The sequence below is a fragment of the Falco punctatus genome, assembly GCF_963210335.1.
Source record: "Falco punctatus genome assembly, chromosome: 5".
Taxonomy (NCBI): domain Eukaryota; kingdom Metazoa; phylum Chordata; class Aves; order Falconiformes; family Falconidae; genus Falco; species Falco punctatus.
The window spans coordinates 49,056,102-49,072,126 of NC_137584.1; the positions used below are offsets into that span (position 1 = coordinate 49,056,102).

General features: G+C 42.1%; 1 protein-coding gene across 11 annotated transcripts in view; it reads left to right on the top strand.

Moving 5' to 3' along the window:
• ARID1B (AT-rich interaction domain 1B) overlaps positions 1–16,025 on the top strand; it is a 336,590-nt gene that overhangs the window by 226,603 nt on the left and 93,962 nt on the right. For all 11 annotated transcript variants that reach the window (XM_080389084.1, XM_080389087.1, XM_080389081.1 and 8 more), the window contains one exon: positions 8,995–9,238. In XM_080389084.1, the coding sequence (XP_080245210.1) occupies positions 8,995–9,238 (244 nt within the window). The remainder of the gene's footprint in view (positions 1–8,994; positions 9,239–16,025) is intronic.

A 16,025-nucleotide genomic window follows, 5' to 3' on the forward strand; every position in this document is an offset into this window, starting at 1 on the left:
AGGGTATGTCTGTAGTAGTGAACAGTAAGCCATGTGAGCTTGTGTGGCTGTGTTTAAAGAACTTCTCCTACATGAGCTACCCTGCATAAACCCAGTGAGGATTTCTGCACTGCAGTCTGTGGGTGTGTACTGTGGAATAGACATGGTGTGAATTTTACTACGTTTCATGTTATGGTATTCTGAGGTGGTGAAGCTCCCTTTTGCTTGAACCACACCTGCAAAATCTCAGGGCTTTGAGTATGTAGTCTCAAGATAGGTGGCCTATGCCTGACTGCAAGTGCTGCAAGTTTCCAAAAGTAGGATAGGCAGAGTAAATGGAGTAAAGGGAGCAGACAATAATTTCTAATGCGTATTGCTGCTGCTCCTGCTAAAATTTTAGGTTTCCTTAATGTCTGCTGACCCATATGTTCTTTTGGTAACGTCTTGTTCTTCTTCCTTACACGCTTTTGCTCAAATCCATGTTTGTCTTGTGGTTTGGTACTCCTATCCTTGCTTACTTGGTCTGATTTCTTTCTACATCAGCTGTGAAAATAGAACAAGTAGGGAACAGGAGGGGGAATAAAAGCATGTGATGTTTATCTGGTAGCTTGGTGCTGCTGAATTCAACATGGCCAGAAGCACAGCTAGGAGAGCGGTCTGGGCTGGCGAGTAGGGGGATTGCCCAGTGGCCATTCGAATTCTCAACTTGCTGCAGAGAGAGAGTAGGATAGTGATCCCCAAAGTAACAAGCTCCAGAGAGCTTGTAAGGTTCTGGATCAGTGCCTGTTTTCCTTTGGTCAGCTTCCTCTCTGTTTTATCCTGCCAGTTTAGCCTGTGTTTTCCCCAGGGAGATGGCTGTAGGCTACATGATCTGGAAAATGGTTGTAATCCAAAGAGACACAGAAGAAAGTTGTTGTGTCTCAACTTGTTCTTTACATGAAAAAAACAAAACTTTAATGGAAAGGATTTTCTGTTTGGGGATGGTTATGGTTGGCACTGAGGAAGCTATGGATGGGAAGTAGTATGATTATGAGTAAATTTTATTAGGTTGCTGTTATGCAAACAACTTTTCTTTCTTCTTCGTAGGGGCAATTTGTTGTGGTTTTCATTGATTTGGTTGTTTTAAATGTTGCTCTATTAATGATAAATAGCTGATGCTGTAACTACAAGAGTTGTTGGCTGAGAATTTTTCTTTGCTACAATACCGAAGAGAAATGGCTCCTAAGGGTTGGTGACTTTTTGTTTTTAAATTTTATTTCAGAAATTCTACGTGCTAAGCATTCTGCTTCAGAAATAAACAGTGAAGTTTGTATCTTGAGAGATGCAGTGTTATTGTTTTTCTGTTCTGGAGATTTACTGTTTATTTTCAATATAAAAAAATATTGTTGTCAGACAAGCTGCGCGTCTTACCTGTTTACAGTCCTTGTTAGACTCTGTCAATTTGCTTTGATAGCACATGGGTCATTAGTATTTATCGTTTCATACACCCGAGTTGATGTTTGTAAACTAGTGACTTTTTTTATGCCATTAGGAGATTCCTTGATGTCGCTGAAGACCTCAGGAGCCCGCTTCCCATTAACTGTCAGGCAGCTGCAGACCCCGTAATGAGTGGGACTCAGCACGGGCAGGGAGGTGCGTGGTTGTCTGGGCTTTCATCTGGTGCTTCGAAGCTATGGTGTCAGCTTTGAATTTCTGATTGCCCTAACTTGTGTGTGCTGTAAAGCTCTTGTCTGGACTAGCAAGTAAGATCCCGTCATGGATCATTGTAGGCACAGAAGTGTGACTATATCCATCTTAGCAACTTATTCTCATCCTGTGTCTGACAGATAAAATAATTTGTTCATATTATATTCTGTTCTCGGACACCTGTATTCACAGATACACAGTTTTTATTTTTAGTTAAGGTTGTCTTACAAACACAGATCCTTTGCTTGCTAAAAAAATGTACTAAGAAATTATTCTTTCTTTAAATGAACTGGGAATTGAATGCTACAGCGAGATGCCACATTCAGCAGAACAAAATCATATTTCTTGTTTGGGTGGCAGTCCTGCCTAGGCAGCCGGAAAGGCCAGGTGCATCTCTTGAGCCTTGTGGGCTGTGCTTTGCAGTGGTGTTCACTGCTGATGAAAGTGCAAGCCTGCGGGCACAGCTGCAAGGAGGTGTGCCTTCAGCAACAGCCTCCCCTGCAGTCTTCATAGTCTTAACACCTCAGGTCCTTAATCTGAGATCTGAGCCAGTGACACTGCACCAACTCATCATGTACACTGTGGTGTTGGTATTGTGGAACCAGGAGTTACCTAAAAAAGGGAAAGGGGGGGGAAAGGTGTAACTTTGCAGTGAGTCCACTTAAGATCTCTTACATTTGGTAGACGAAACATTTCTATTAGCTGAGTGTTTGAAGAAAAACCCAAGTTAGTTAAAGTTGGCAGCAAAATGCATGCTAGCTTTAGTGAACCTGTTTAAAAAACAAATAAAGCAAACCTTCCTTTGCACTTTCCCTGATCTTGGCAAGTATTCATTTATTAGGACTAACACTTTTCTTAGAAACAATGTTTTCTATGCACTTTCAATCGGTGGGATTTTTTAAGACTGGGAATGAATTTCATATCTGAATTACAAGTATGAACTTTTCAAAATAGTAATTTGCTTAGCGATTAAGTGGTAAGCTGTGGCTTGAATCTTTTTTTCCAAGTTGGCTTTTTGTAGATAATCTCTTGAAGACTGATGTAATTCCAGATCCCATAGGTTGAAAAGATGGCAGGCAGAGCACTGGCACTGCATTGTTTGCTTATTCTGTTTCTTGCTTGCTTGAGTGAATATAGGGCTTTTGGGGAAAAGATGTTGCAACCTCAGGGACTTCCCTGTATAGCTTTGCAGAGAAAATATTTGATACTGATTGAAGTCCTTGCAACACAGTTCAGTAACTGAGTTATTTTGGGAAGAATGTGAGGTCTGCAGAATGAAGGGAATGTGTTTCCCCAGCAGTGGTGCTTTGTCACTAAATTTAGTGCAAGAAGCTACTGTTTTTGTCATGTACTTAGAATTTCCTTTATCTGGAGTATTGCATGAATAGCTTAACACGTACAGGTTAAAGTTAAAAAAATGGTTAAAAACATGAAAACATCTAATAAGTGGAATAAAGTATGGCTGACAAGTACCATAATTAATTTAAATGAACCTCTGCCCAGCTATTCTCAAAGGTTGAGTTTGTCTTGCAAGTAAGTTTTTAGCATGAAGCGAATCTTCTCCTTACGGGAGCATGTTCTGAGGTAGAGTTGTGCCCTCCAATAAAAATTGAGCTTTTTCCTCAAGGAGGTGTTTGAAATGGAAGTGAACTTGTCTACTTTTCCTTCTTAGAGCCTTGAATAAACAAGATTTGGAGAATGAACCTTGTTTTCTGTCCCTGAAGTTCATCTCAGTAAGGAATGTCAAAGGCACTTTGGCAAAAATGTAATGGCAGCCTTGTTGTCTGTCTCCCGTTAAGAGAAGAATTTTTTGAGGATAGGCACTAGGTGTGTTTGGTGTGCTTAGCTGAGGGTTGCAACATAGCTGGTGTGGAAGGAAGACAGTTCTGCAGAGGGTAGCAGTCTGAAAATGAAGGGGTTTTTCCTCGTGGTCTCCATCGTTGCTGTGCCCATGTGTTTTTCCAGTTGCACAGGCAGTGGGAGGCTGTTAGCTCGCTCACTGCCTCGACAATGTGACCAGCAGGGCCTTTGGAAGACTCCTTGAAACGTGCTATTATCGGCTGCTTTGTGGTGAAAAGAGGTCTTGCAAATATCTTGAAATTTAAACAGAGTTATTGTGGGTTTTCCCTTTGAATGCATATGTGTGTTTGTCAGCCAAATCATTTGTTCAAAGTTAATCTCAATTACAGAGCATATTGTTCATAATCCCCCATGGTTCCAAAACAATAGCAGAGTGTATGTCTGCTTGAATATATATTTACATACTTAGATGTGAAATATGTTTGCGTGTATATATAATTTTACTTCTAAAGCAGTGATTCGTCTTAAGGAGATGGATATTTCATGCGGGATCCTGTCTTTTGAGCAGCACCATCCTCCATCCTAATAAAAAAGCTGCAGGAAGGCCTGAATGGAGTGAGCAGGGCTTTGATGCTGCAGCCAGAGAGTTGTTGCAGTTGCCTACGCGTATTGCTGGGATTCGCACTAGCAAAATGGATGGTAGGGTAGAGTCTGGGGCTTTCAGCTTCTTGGAGACAGGGAGGTTTTTTCTGTCTTTAATTTTAATATCTACAGAATACCTCTGCTTTTCTTCCACTCCCTGAACATAAAGGAACTGATGGGCAATATCTGGGAAGTTCAAATAAATCCCAGGTCCTATATGCTCTGCGCAGTCCCTGCAAGAAAGCTCCAAACTACAGTAACCTGTCAGTAAACTTAGGGTGTCATTTAGCGTTGTAGGAGCTCAGTTAGTGAGGTGCTCCACACTTTTCAGAGAGGGTGCTAATCGTTTTTCAGCTGTAGGTGTTTAACAGGGAATCCTTTTAGTAAAATCTTGGCTTATGTCCACTGAGATACTCAAGCAAAACCAGCAGCTGCATGAAGTGTTTATGGTGTAAATTTTTGCTCCGTGGTGAATGCTCTAATCCCGTCACACTCTGTGTATGAAATTGTAGTGGTATTACCGAGTTACTGTAGTTTCCTTTTCGCTGTTTATTGGGTCTAGGTGTATTCCTTGAGTAAGTTGACATTATTATACTATATAAGGGTGAGTTGTTTGGTTTTTTTTCATAAGGGTGAGTTGTTTGGTTTTTTTTCTTGTGCTCTTTGTAACTTTGGGTTTCCTGACTCTGTATAAGGAGTTTGCTTCCTCCTTCCTTGCTGGCTGTGTTGCAATAGTAAATTGGTGTGCTGTTTCAAAAGTATCTCTCCTGTCGGTCTGATAAGATCATACCACCAGGAAGGCACAACATTATAATCCCAAGCACAATGTGATCCTGTTCATTTTAGCTCTTGTACTTGTCAGAAGGACAAGAATAAAGGTTGTTCATGGGTGAAAGGTGAGGCTAGAAGTTAAGATAGTCGGAGATAAAACCGGTAAGAGAGATAAATCCTGCACAGGGACATTTCAGTTTGTAATCAAGGTATTATCTAGAAATGAACTTAGGAAATTCCAGCCACATGCCAGAATAATACAGGATGTAAACCTGACACTGAGAATACAGAACTGTAATATGGATTTGTGATGGGGGGGGGGTGGGGGGTGGGGAATTGTTTTGTCCTTCATTTTTTCTTAGATTCGGTGCTACATTTGGAAATACAGTCATACCAATACCATAGGCAAGAATAATAAGATCACTCTACAAGAAACAAGAGATTTCTGGTAATTCTAGACTTGCTACATTTTACTGGAAGAAAAGAGTGCTTTCCAGAAAAAGCCTCTGAAAAGAGGCAAAATTTAAGTCATGCCTTAGGGTATGGGGACTTCAGCCCCTTAAAAGAATCCTGGCAATTACCTAACCTGCCAACTTTCCAACAAGATAAATGGAAGCACTGTAGCTTGAAGGTGCCTTGGTTTGAATGAGATGCAGTAAGTAAGGTCTCTCTGTTCTTTACAGGCATCATAGATCTGATAGTACTTATAAAAGAAGAATAGAGTTGGTGCCCTGCTGACTAAATTGTCCTCTAGAGGAGTATTAGTTACAGAGCTTCTTTGTTAACTAGGCTGTATGCTTAAACCACTGTGAATTTCTCTTATTAGTAGGCTTTTTAATAGCTTTACATATGGATAGGCTAAGTAAATGCAAGTAGTTCCATGTAATTTACGTATGTAATGTGTACATGTACAGTATTTTATATATAAGTAAATGTTTGTGATGTGGAGATTGCACATGACTTCATTACAGTTCTGTTAAACTGAGGTAAAAGCAAGCATTAAAATACTGATAACAGGAGAACAGTAAGTCGACTTCTGCTCTTTCTGTCCAGGTGCTTCACAGAAAGTCTTTCTTCTCCTTCTCTTTAATTTCCCAATTAGCTTTTGTGGATAACAGAGGTGTTTCTAAAGCATTTGTGTGCTGGAGGTTTCCCAGTTGCTTGCCTACTCAGGCCTTCTACCTTAGAAGACTAGGTAAGGCCACAAAGAGTATGTTAACAAAAAATACAAAGGAATGCTTTGCAAAGGGTACTTCCCCTTTTAGCCCGCTGTAACACAAAGTAAAGGTATGCAGCACAGCCCAGGCATCTAGATAGGCAACATCCTGAGAGCAACCTCATTATGGGCTTTTATGATGGGTCTGATGAATGAATGCTACTGTAGCATCCTTGGCAGATGAGTTGATTGCCAAGTTCCCCAGCCCAGGGAAGAGAACCCAGTGCTTATGCTAAGCACACATGAGGAGTGAGTGCAAGGCATCACGGGTGTGCTGAGCCCGCCTGACTGCTCCCTCTGCATCAGCTGTGGGAGCGCTTTGTGGCTCTGCTCTTTAAATAGACTGGCATCATGCAAGCTTTCCTCTTTCTTTCCGCCTTGTGAAGGAGTTGCGTCAGGTTGGTGAGGAAATCCCTGGAAAGCAGGCACTTGAGGAAATGCCTGGAACTCATCAGTCACTCCGCCCTGGCAGGAGGCTGGAGAAGTCAGATGGGCCCTGATGGGAAAAGTCAGCTTCATTCCTGTCCCCAAGTTCTTCCCCATGTGCACACTTGGCAAGCTGGGGAGATGCTTTGGGGAGTAGTCAGGGTTTGCTTTGGTCTCTGAACAACAAATAATTTAATCACGGACAGTGGTAACTGCTTCATGGCTTTTTGTTATTTTGGTGAGTTTGTTTTTCAAGTACTTGATGGCTTGCTGAAACAAATGAAAGCTTTAATCCACACACCCTTTTAAAAACTGATATTCTAAACACAAACCCCTGTGTTTTCTGTATCTTCTGTCAGTTGGGTGCCTATCTGGTTTTTTACTCAGAATTTGTATTCCTTTAGAATAGGCTATATTCTGCTACATTCAGTTTTCAGGGGTTTATTATATGCTTTTCAGCAGCATTTGTTTTATCAGCACTTCCTGCAGCATTTGTTACACATCATGACAGCAGCGATTTGATTCCATTTAGAAGAATACCATGTTATGTATGAAAAAGTAGTAATTGCCTACCTGTTTGCCAGATACATTCTACTGTGAAAAATCTCTAGCGTTGCTCTATACAGTATCAAATGGTGTTATTTCTTGTTTATAGTTTCTACAGTTAATAGTTTTGAAAAAGAAACAACAAAAATAGTTTTTTGCCCATTTCACAATTAAATTTCCATTTGTAGGGATCTGGATATGTACTCTTGAATGAATGCAGAGTCCACACATAGACTTAAGTTTCAAACGTAATTTTTGCTTTTAATATCCCTAATGAAATACATGTACAATAATTTTGTGCTTGTCAGAAAAAGCAAAATGAACCTGCGGTGAGAGTTGTGCTTGAAGTGTTCATGGAAATTCATTGGAAACAAGGTCTACGAGGTAGTCTCCAGAGAGCTAAATCGGGTGGGTTGTATTATTACCTTTTTGCACAGGGAGGAATAACATCTAGCATTCTAGGTGGCTTCTAATGAGTGTTATTGGAGTTTAAACTGTTAACCCTATTCTTTCCATGCCTTGGAAGGCTGACTGTCTGTCTGGGGCAAACTAGCTGTGAGCCTCCCTCCTAACAGAGGTAGTCAGCGTTGGGCAGGACTCTTACTCTAAATACAACATTTTGCATTTCATCTAGCTTTCTGTAACTTCTAAAAATAACTTTATTTTTTGTTACGTAAATCAGGCAGCAGTAAGGCTTTGCTTCCTGAGCTCGTTGCTTAGGCAGAGCCCAGTTCTTTTTGTGCTACTGGGACAACGGGTTGCCTTGTCTAAGTTACAGCCACTTGCATGAGCCAGACAAGTGAAGTCAGTATCAGCCAAAGTCATCCCAGTTACTGGAAGCCTCAAAGGTCACTTAATAACCTGTTTTATATGTGAGGTAGCTCTCGGCCTTTTCGTTACACTTTAATTTGCTGATGGAAATAGTAACGTGGCTCCTTAACCTGTGCCTTGTCAATAGTCACAGAAGCACGGCTATCTTTGTGCTTTTCAGTTTGTATGAGATTTTCCTGTGATGCCTAGGAATTAACGTTTTTCCTGACAGTTAAGAGACATGCACTTGCTTTGTCACAGCATTCTTGCTTTTTCATATCTGATTTTACAGTGATTTAAAAAAAAACAAATTACTCCCACAGATATGAAGACCAGTGTAACTCCCATGTTACAGCTTTAGGGAATATGCCCAGCAATTCATAGTTAGAATTCAGACATGCTTTGATGTACAGAGGAGATTTCTCATTGAAAATATAGCAGTTGTGAATGGAAAGGGAGCAACTGTTTAACAGAGTATTCAAATAAAGTTGAAGAGAAACTCTTGAGTTGTGCGCTGGTATCTGATGGAAATAGAGTAGCAGCCTTCCTTGCTCTGGAGTAGCCAGCAGGTCCTGTGCTGCTGCTGGGGGCAGAGCCCCCTTCTTGTGTCTCCTGCAAGGTAAAAGAGCTGCGGGTGAGTGTTAGAAGGGCTGCTTATTTTACACCCTTCTCTGGTTTTGGTGATAGTTTAAAAAGTGAAGTATATAAGCTGTGATTGTAATGGTAGCAAACCCCAAAATGAAATACTATGTGAAAGTGAAACTGATGTATCATTTTCATTAGTTTTAGTATGCTCAGGCAGAATTTGTGGGATTAATTTTGAAAGCTTAATCCAGATGGAAGAGGTTAAATTCAATGTTGAGTGAATTTGGTTCCAATTCATTTGTTGCCCTTGCTTGCTCTTCTTCTGAAAGAATTGGAGATTAAGTGGAGAATTGTACATACTGTCCTCATTTTCTGCCATCATTTAACTGCATGAACCAACAGTAAAGACAACCTCTTAGTTATCTGCTGAAATAAGTAAACAAGTGGACCTTGTCACCTTGCCAGCTCTCGAGTCCTGTGGCCTGTGTGTTAGTTCATATGACGACTTATGTTCTTTTTTCCTTTTTCCTCAGGATTTATCTGGATCCATTGATGACTTGCCGACTGGAACTGAAGCAACCCTGAGCTCAGCTGTTAGTGCGTCGGGCTCTACGAGCAGCCAAGGGGAGCAGAGCAACCCTGCACAGTCTCCATTCTCCCCTCATGCTTCTCCACATCTCTCTGGCATCCCCGGGGGCCCATCACCTTCCCCTGTAGGCTCTCCTGTTGGAAGCAACCAGTCAAGATCTGGTCCCATTTCTCCAGCGAGTATTCCAGGTAAGTTTGTTCCGACAAACCAAATTAAACCAATAAAGGGGTTTATTAAATAAACAAATACTCCTGTATTGCAAATTCATTTATTTTCTGAGAATCCTGCATTTTCAGGGCCTTTTTCTGCAAAAAATGCGTGCTTAAAGCAGGGGTAAATTCCGTCTAAACTTCAGCTGCCAAGTGCTTGGAGCACTCAGAATTCTGAACTTGACTCAGCATGTGTGTTTGAAAAATGTCCTAACCATCTACCCGTGCAAATACTTGATCATAATTTTTGTATTTGGTTTGTGTGTCATCTATCTGTCACATATTTCTCTCTATTATTTACAGGGTCCCTTTTCTGGTTTTACTGTGTATTTTTGTTGGTTTTGGCTCTTGAACTTGTATGGTGGTTTCAGACCCACAGGATAAGGCAGAGATTTTCCAACCCTATATTGTAATAATGTAATTTTGGACATGAGTACAGAATATTGTATCAGATATTTTGTAATATTTGCAAAGGTCAAGAAGTTACTAGGAATCCAGCCACACCAGTAATAATTGAAATGCCAGTGGCATGCTTGCCACTTGCTTTGTTGTGCCACATAGAGTATGACACACAGTCATTTGTGTACATTCACAAATTTGTGGACATCTGTTAAGATACCCAGAAGAAAAAAACCATGTGCATTAATTCCAGTTTTTACCTTCTCCCCATTCATCTGGCATGTTACTTGCAAGGGGTCAGGCAGCAGTGTGTATTTGGTATTTCAGATAAGTTTATTCTCTTGCTGATGCTTAAGTTTTTGATTATTCTCTGACATTTTGAATACTAGGGAAATTCCTAAGAGTTGGAGAGTGCTGACATTACCCCAGGGATAACATCAGTTGCTGACAAAACCACAAAAAAACCCCAACGTGAAGCTCAGTTAAAAGAAACAAAAGCAGTAATGCCTTTTCATTTAGATGTGCTGTAAACCAAATGCACGTTAAAATTCAGTGAGTAGCGTGTGTTTTGGTATTCAGTACAAAGGTATCTGTGTAAAGTATACATGCCTGTTTGTATCCAGAGGTTAAACTGGATAAGCAAAGGGGAATAAGCTCAGTGCATGCAGGAATGTTGCATACTAAATGTGGCCTGAGCATGTCCAGCCCTGACACTGCCTGCGTGCCCTGCAGTTATTTCTTCCCTCTCCAGGCGCTCGAACTGGCAGCACGTGCTCAGGTGGGGCAGGAATAGCAGGGGCAGCAGCAGGACTGGAATATTTGCATTATGTGCAGTATGGTAGCTTTGTGTTTGCAGCATATTTCCCAGCATGTGGTGCAGAAGCCCATCCCTGTTGTTGAGTGAAGCCAGATAGTTCACCCAGCTGAAAGAGGAACGTTTTCCCACAGGCAGATTCATGCAGGTAAATGGATTGGCATTTTAGCAGCCTGATTGCTGAATAGGGAAAGAATGTTGTGACATTGCAAATAGCTTTACTGTAGCCATGATAGATAAGGTTGGGAATAGGACAGTGTGTATGGGAAAGTAATAACTTTTATGAAACCAATTGATCTCTGTGGGCTAAAAATAGAAGGGCTGTGGGCCCAAAGGTCAGGATCAGAGTCACTTCATCACTTCAGCTGAGCCCAAAAGCTCATTTTTTGTTGCTGAACTAGTGAAAAGTATTGCCTCTTCATACAAACCATGCCACCATTTTGCATGGTGGTTTTCTGGTCTGCTGCCGTAACACAAAAGCAACTTTTCCTCAGGAAAGATTTTTATGAATGGCGCTAAATCAAAATCACCCACCGCTGTTTCCCCAGCGTGGGTGAGCTCGTGGTCCCTGCAGCTCTTTTGCTAAAGGTGAACTCCCAGGCATAAGCTAATGCAGCTCTCTCCGGAGGGGAGCTGGGCAGCTGCCGGTAGCATTGCTGCTGCTGGTGCTGCTGCCGTGTTTCTCAAGCTACAAAGTGACACAGGCAAGGCTGCTATTTAAAATCCTGTGACTAGTGGGACACGGCTGGGTGCTGGGGCTTTCAGGCCGTATGAATTAGACTGTGCTGTCACCTAGGTCTGTTCCCACCGTTGTGCTTCATTACTGGGACTTTGGTAGCTTTTTTCATCAGCCATATTCACAAGACCCTATGAAAAAGTAACAAAGAGCTTGTTTGCATTTCTGTAGCTGTTTGCAGCATTCAGGTTGTGGCTGTTTTTAGACATAGATTGTGTAGTGCAGCATCTCGCCTTTAATAATTTTGTTCGCTGCTATTTTCCTCTCTGTTCTCACCCTACCCTTGTTTGTTCTGACCTCATTCCTCTCCTATTACCTCCTGCGATGTTGTGCCACAGCTTCTCCATGTGACATAGATTGGCTCTTTCAATCATTCTCTCTCCAGCAAGTCATTGTAAAATGAGCAGCTGTTGTGTTGCTGATAGCTATGGCTAGGGAAAGCCAAAATGTTGCAGGGGGTTCTTGGTGGGAAGGCCATTAAAATAAAGGTGTTGCTTTCTCAGGGTTTACTGGAAGAGAAGCATCCTTTTCCCAGTGCCTCCTTCCTTGCAACAAAATTGAAGACTAATTTAACATCAAAAGGGCAGACAAACAAACAGCCCCCTATTAAACCTCCCAAACGGCTGATTCTCTTCCACTGCCTGTTTAAGCTGTCTCCCCACCCCGCTGCAAGCCTGCCACCCCACATTGCTTTCTGTCGCACTCGGCGGATTTCACAGGCATGGACTGGCACAGACAGCACTGACATTGGCACGTCCCTAGCTCAGTGGGCATTTCCTTCCTGTGCTCTCTGAAATACTGGACAGATATTTTCTGTGGTAAGTGGCACACACATATACAGCCTTTGTTTCCATTTGCAGTACTGGAATAGACCAGGGAGATTAACCCCTAAGAGCAGAAAAGCAACTTTGACGGGTTTTGTTCAGAAACATAGTTTTCTCTCAGAACAGTAACACCTCTCATTTAGATGCACATTCATTACAGGACTGAAATCCCACTCTTTTATGATTTTTACAGATTCAGAATGCATTCTGATTTCCTGTTAAGTAGATCATTATTCTGCTTTGCCAGAAATCCTGATCTCTTTATTTTGTAGCCATCTTCATAATTAGGGTACGTGTTCTTCCGAAGAATGAGATGTGATGCCCTACACTGCTTTGGGTCTTGAACTGTGCCTGATTCAACCCTAAACCATTAGTGGAAGCTGACGCAGCACATCATCAAAATGCACTGTTGTTGCCAGAAGATTTAGTGGCTGTTAATTTAACTTCTCTCTCTTTCTGTGTTTTTTCTTTCCCTCCAGCTCTAACCATTCCAGTTTACTAACAAAGCAAAAATGTAAATAAGCTAAACTCCCCTTTCTCCCCCCATCCCCAATTTTGATCTCACTGGCCAAAGGCTTTTGTCAGCTCTTTCTCCCTTGCGGTGTAAGCAGCAAATTTTTTTTATCTTAAGAGTTCCGTGGAAGATTGCTGATAGGCCAGGAATCCCTTAACCCATGATGGGCAAGCAGATTTTATATGAGTTAATAGAGTCTAGTCTCTGCAGCAATTTTTAGATGTATAGAAGAGTACACTATACTAGTAATGAATAGCAAATGCTGTCATTAGAAATACGTAAAAGAATTTTTTTCATGTAATCAGTATTTTGACTTGCACTTTTCGTACATTACAGTTACTTTCTGAACAGAAAGCTCATTTTCACTGTGTTAAGCATCAACTGCATTGTTGTTTTTATTACAATTGTATTGATGTCTTCTTTCACCAAGGAGCTTGGATATACAGCTGGAGTTACAATTATCAGGAAGAAATCCATGTGTGGATACTCCCACTTAGGAATGTTATTGCAAGTCATCGTAATTTATGCGAACCAGTGGTCAGCACTATCCTCTGATTGAAAAGACCCCAAATTTTTAATTGTGATAATTATATGAGTTAATGGATGTGTTCCATTCAGTGGTGAACTCTACTCTCTGTAGACGGGGAGGTCTTCCCACCTGTATGGATCAGGTAGCTAGCTTGAAACTCAAGACCCATCAGAATTACAGCTAGCACTCCAGGCAAAAAAGAAACAAGAGGGGAATGGGGTCCGCAGAGAAAGCTGTAACAAGAAATCTTGCCTTGGTGTGCATGTTAGTCAGTGTGTGGATGGACTAGAGTGACTAAAATACTGAGAGAATTAAAAAACGAGCAATAGTCTATCATAGTCATTTTAATGCAAAAGGACATTTTAATGCAAAAATCCGAGTAGGGGAGCAATGCTTCCTTTCATATCTTGTAAAAGGAGAAGCCTAAGAGTTGAACTGTTTCCAGAAGCAGCTGCAGTAAGACAAGCTGATCAGGCCGATCTTGTTTTAAACAAGAATTTGGAAAAATCTTTTGCTTGAGATTGAGCTATTCCACATGCTTACTCCATTGACCACCACTACCGGTACGTTACACAGCACGGACTCTTTTCAAACATTATTTGAAGGATAGGAGACTACCATATGGAAAGTGACCAGCACTTTTTAACATCTTTGTTGCCAACATGGACACTGGGATTGAGTTCACCCTCACCCTCAGCGAGTTTGCCAACGACACCAGGCTGCGTGGTGTGGTTGACATGCTGGAGGGCAGGGATGCCATCCAGAGGGACCTTGGCAGGCTTGAGAGGTGGGCCCGTGCAAACCTCATGAAGTTCAACAAGGCCAAGGGCAAGGCCATGCACGTGGGTCAGGGCAATCCCAACCACAAATACAGGCTGGGCAGAGAACAGATTCAGAGCAGCCATGAGGGGAAGGACTTGGTGCTGGTAGACAAGAAGCTCAACATGACCTGGTTTCTGGGCCAGAAAGCCAACAGTATCCTGGGCTGCATCAAAAGAAACGTGGCCAGCAGCAGGTCAAGGGAGGTGATTCTTCCCCTCTACTCCGCTCTCCTGAGACCCCACCTGGAGTACTGCATGCAGCTCTGGAGCCCCCAACATAAGAAGGACATGGACCTGTTGGAGCAAGTCCAGAAGAGAACCATGAAGATGATCAGAGGGCTGGAGCACCTCTGCTATGAAGACAGGCTGAGAGAGTTTGGGTTGTTTAGCCTGGAAAAGAGAAGGCTCCAGGGAGACCTTAGAGCAGCCTTCCAGTGCCCAAAGGGGGCCTACAAGAAAGCTGCAGAGCGACTTTTTGCAAGGGCACATAGTGATAGGACAAGGAAGAATGTCCTTAAACTGAAAGAGGATAGATTTAGATTAGGTGTTAGGAAGGAACTCCTTACTGTGAGGGTGGTGAGGCACTGGAACAGCCTCCCCAGAGAAGCTGTGGATGCCCCATCCCTGGAAATGTTCAGGGCCAGCCAGGTTGGATGGGGCTTTGAGCAACCTGGTCTAGTGGAAGGTGTCCCTGCCCGTGGCTTCCAACGCAAACCATTCTATGATTCTGTGAATTTATAATACTATATTTTTTGTTGAAGTTTTACAGTTACCCTAAAATAATTACAAAAGAAGAAGCGGGCTTGTATCCTTGTAAAATGGATATGATCCCCCTGTCCAGAAAGATTATTTTAACACATCTATCAATGTTTCCCCCTTGGCTTCTCCGGAGGCAAAAATCTTGCAACAGCTTGTTGCAAGGAAGATGCATGCTGTTTATTGGCATCCAGACCAGAAAAAAAACAGAACACAAAGTGCCATTGACGTAGCTATGTTCTTAATCACTGCTAGTGCACAAAACATCTATTCAGCAGTTTTGCAAATCTAGAATTCTTACAAATTAAATACATGAATGTTTCACATAGCGGTAGTTAAAAACCCTTTCTTTTGAAGGGTTTGAACAACATTTAGAGGTTTTCTGTCTTTTGAGAAGAGGAAAAATAAGCAAATTGTAAGGCACTCTAGGTTGAGGCAGTTTCTAGCATATGGAGCATCTAACCTGTGATACCTGTTAGAATTTGGCCCAGGTCACAACTGATGAATAATCTGTTGTCTCAAGGCTTTGTGAAATAACTAAATAGTCTCAGTCTAGTTTCTTGAGGAGAGCCCTTGCTATAAAAGGCACTCACAAACTGCTGCTATACTCACAGTCTGGCTGGAGAGATCAGGGAGGTATCCTTCTCTGCAGAGGTGGTCTTCCCAGAACAGGTGCAGGAGATGAAGTGAGACAGAGACATGCTGTTCAAGTTCCTTCTGTTAGATTTTCCTGACAGTAGAGGGTTTCATATTCCAGCGTCATCAACGTGCTGTTTTTCATCAGCTCTAATTTAAGCATCAGATAGAAAAAAAATAAATTACCAAACCCAGCATGCCCTGTGTGGTTATTTTTTAGGGGTTGTTTTTAGGTTTTAGTTTTGAGTGTTTTCAGTTGCTTAATATCTGGTTATCAGTATTTATATTTCATGGTTACCCATTTCAGTTTCAGTGTTTAATTGCTGTCTAAGCCAGTGTTGAACATTTCTGCCCCATGGACTGAACATCGTGCAGGGTCCAGGGCGCACAGCACTGAGGGCTGTCCAGCACCCTGTGAAGGCGTAATGTAAACCTCCCCCCGGCAGCCAGATAGGTAGCGTTCACATCCCCATAGCTGTGCTCTGCCCCATACCAGGTTTGTCCTCTTTGTTGATTCCTGCCAGGCCTGTTTTCACCATGCTGGCGATTGCCAAACAGCCAGTGCGGCAGGGCATCTGCTGCTGCGCACGCCGTGGCAGCACGTGTATGGCAGGCCACGTCTTGTAGCTGTGTGAGTCATTGGTAGCCCCGTGCTAGTACAAATCCACCTAGAGTATGACTGCTGTTGAAATCCAATTAAAATCTTTGCATAATTATGCATGTGCTCTGGTTCACGT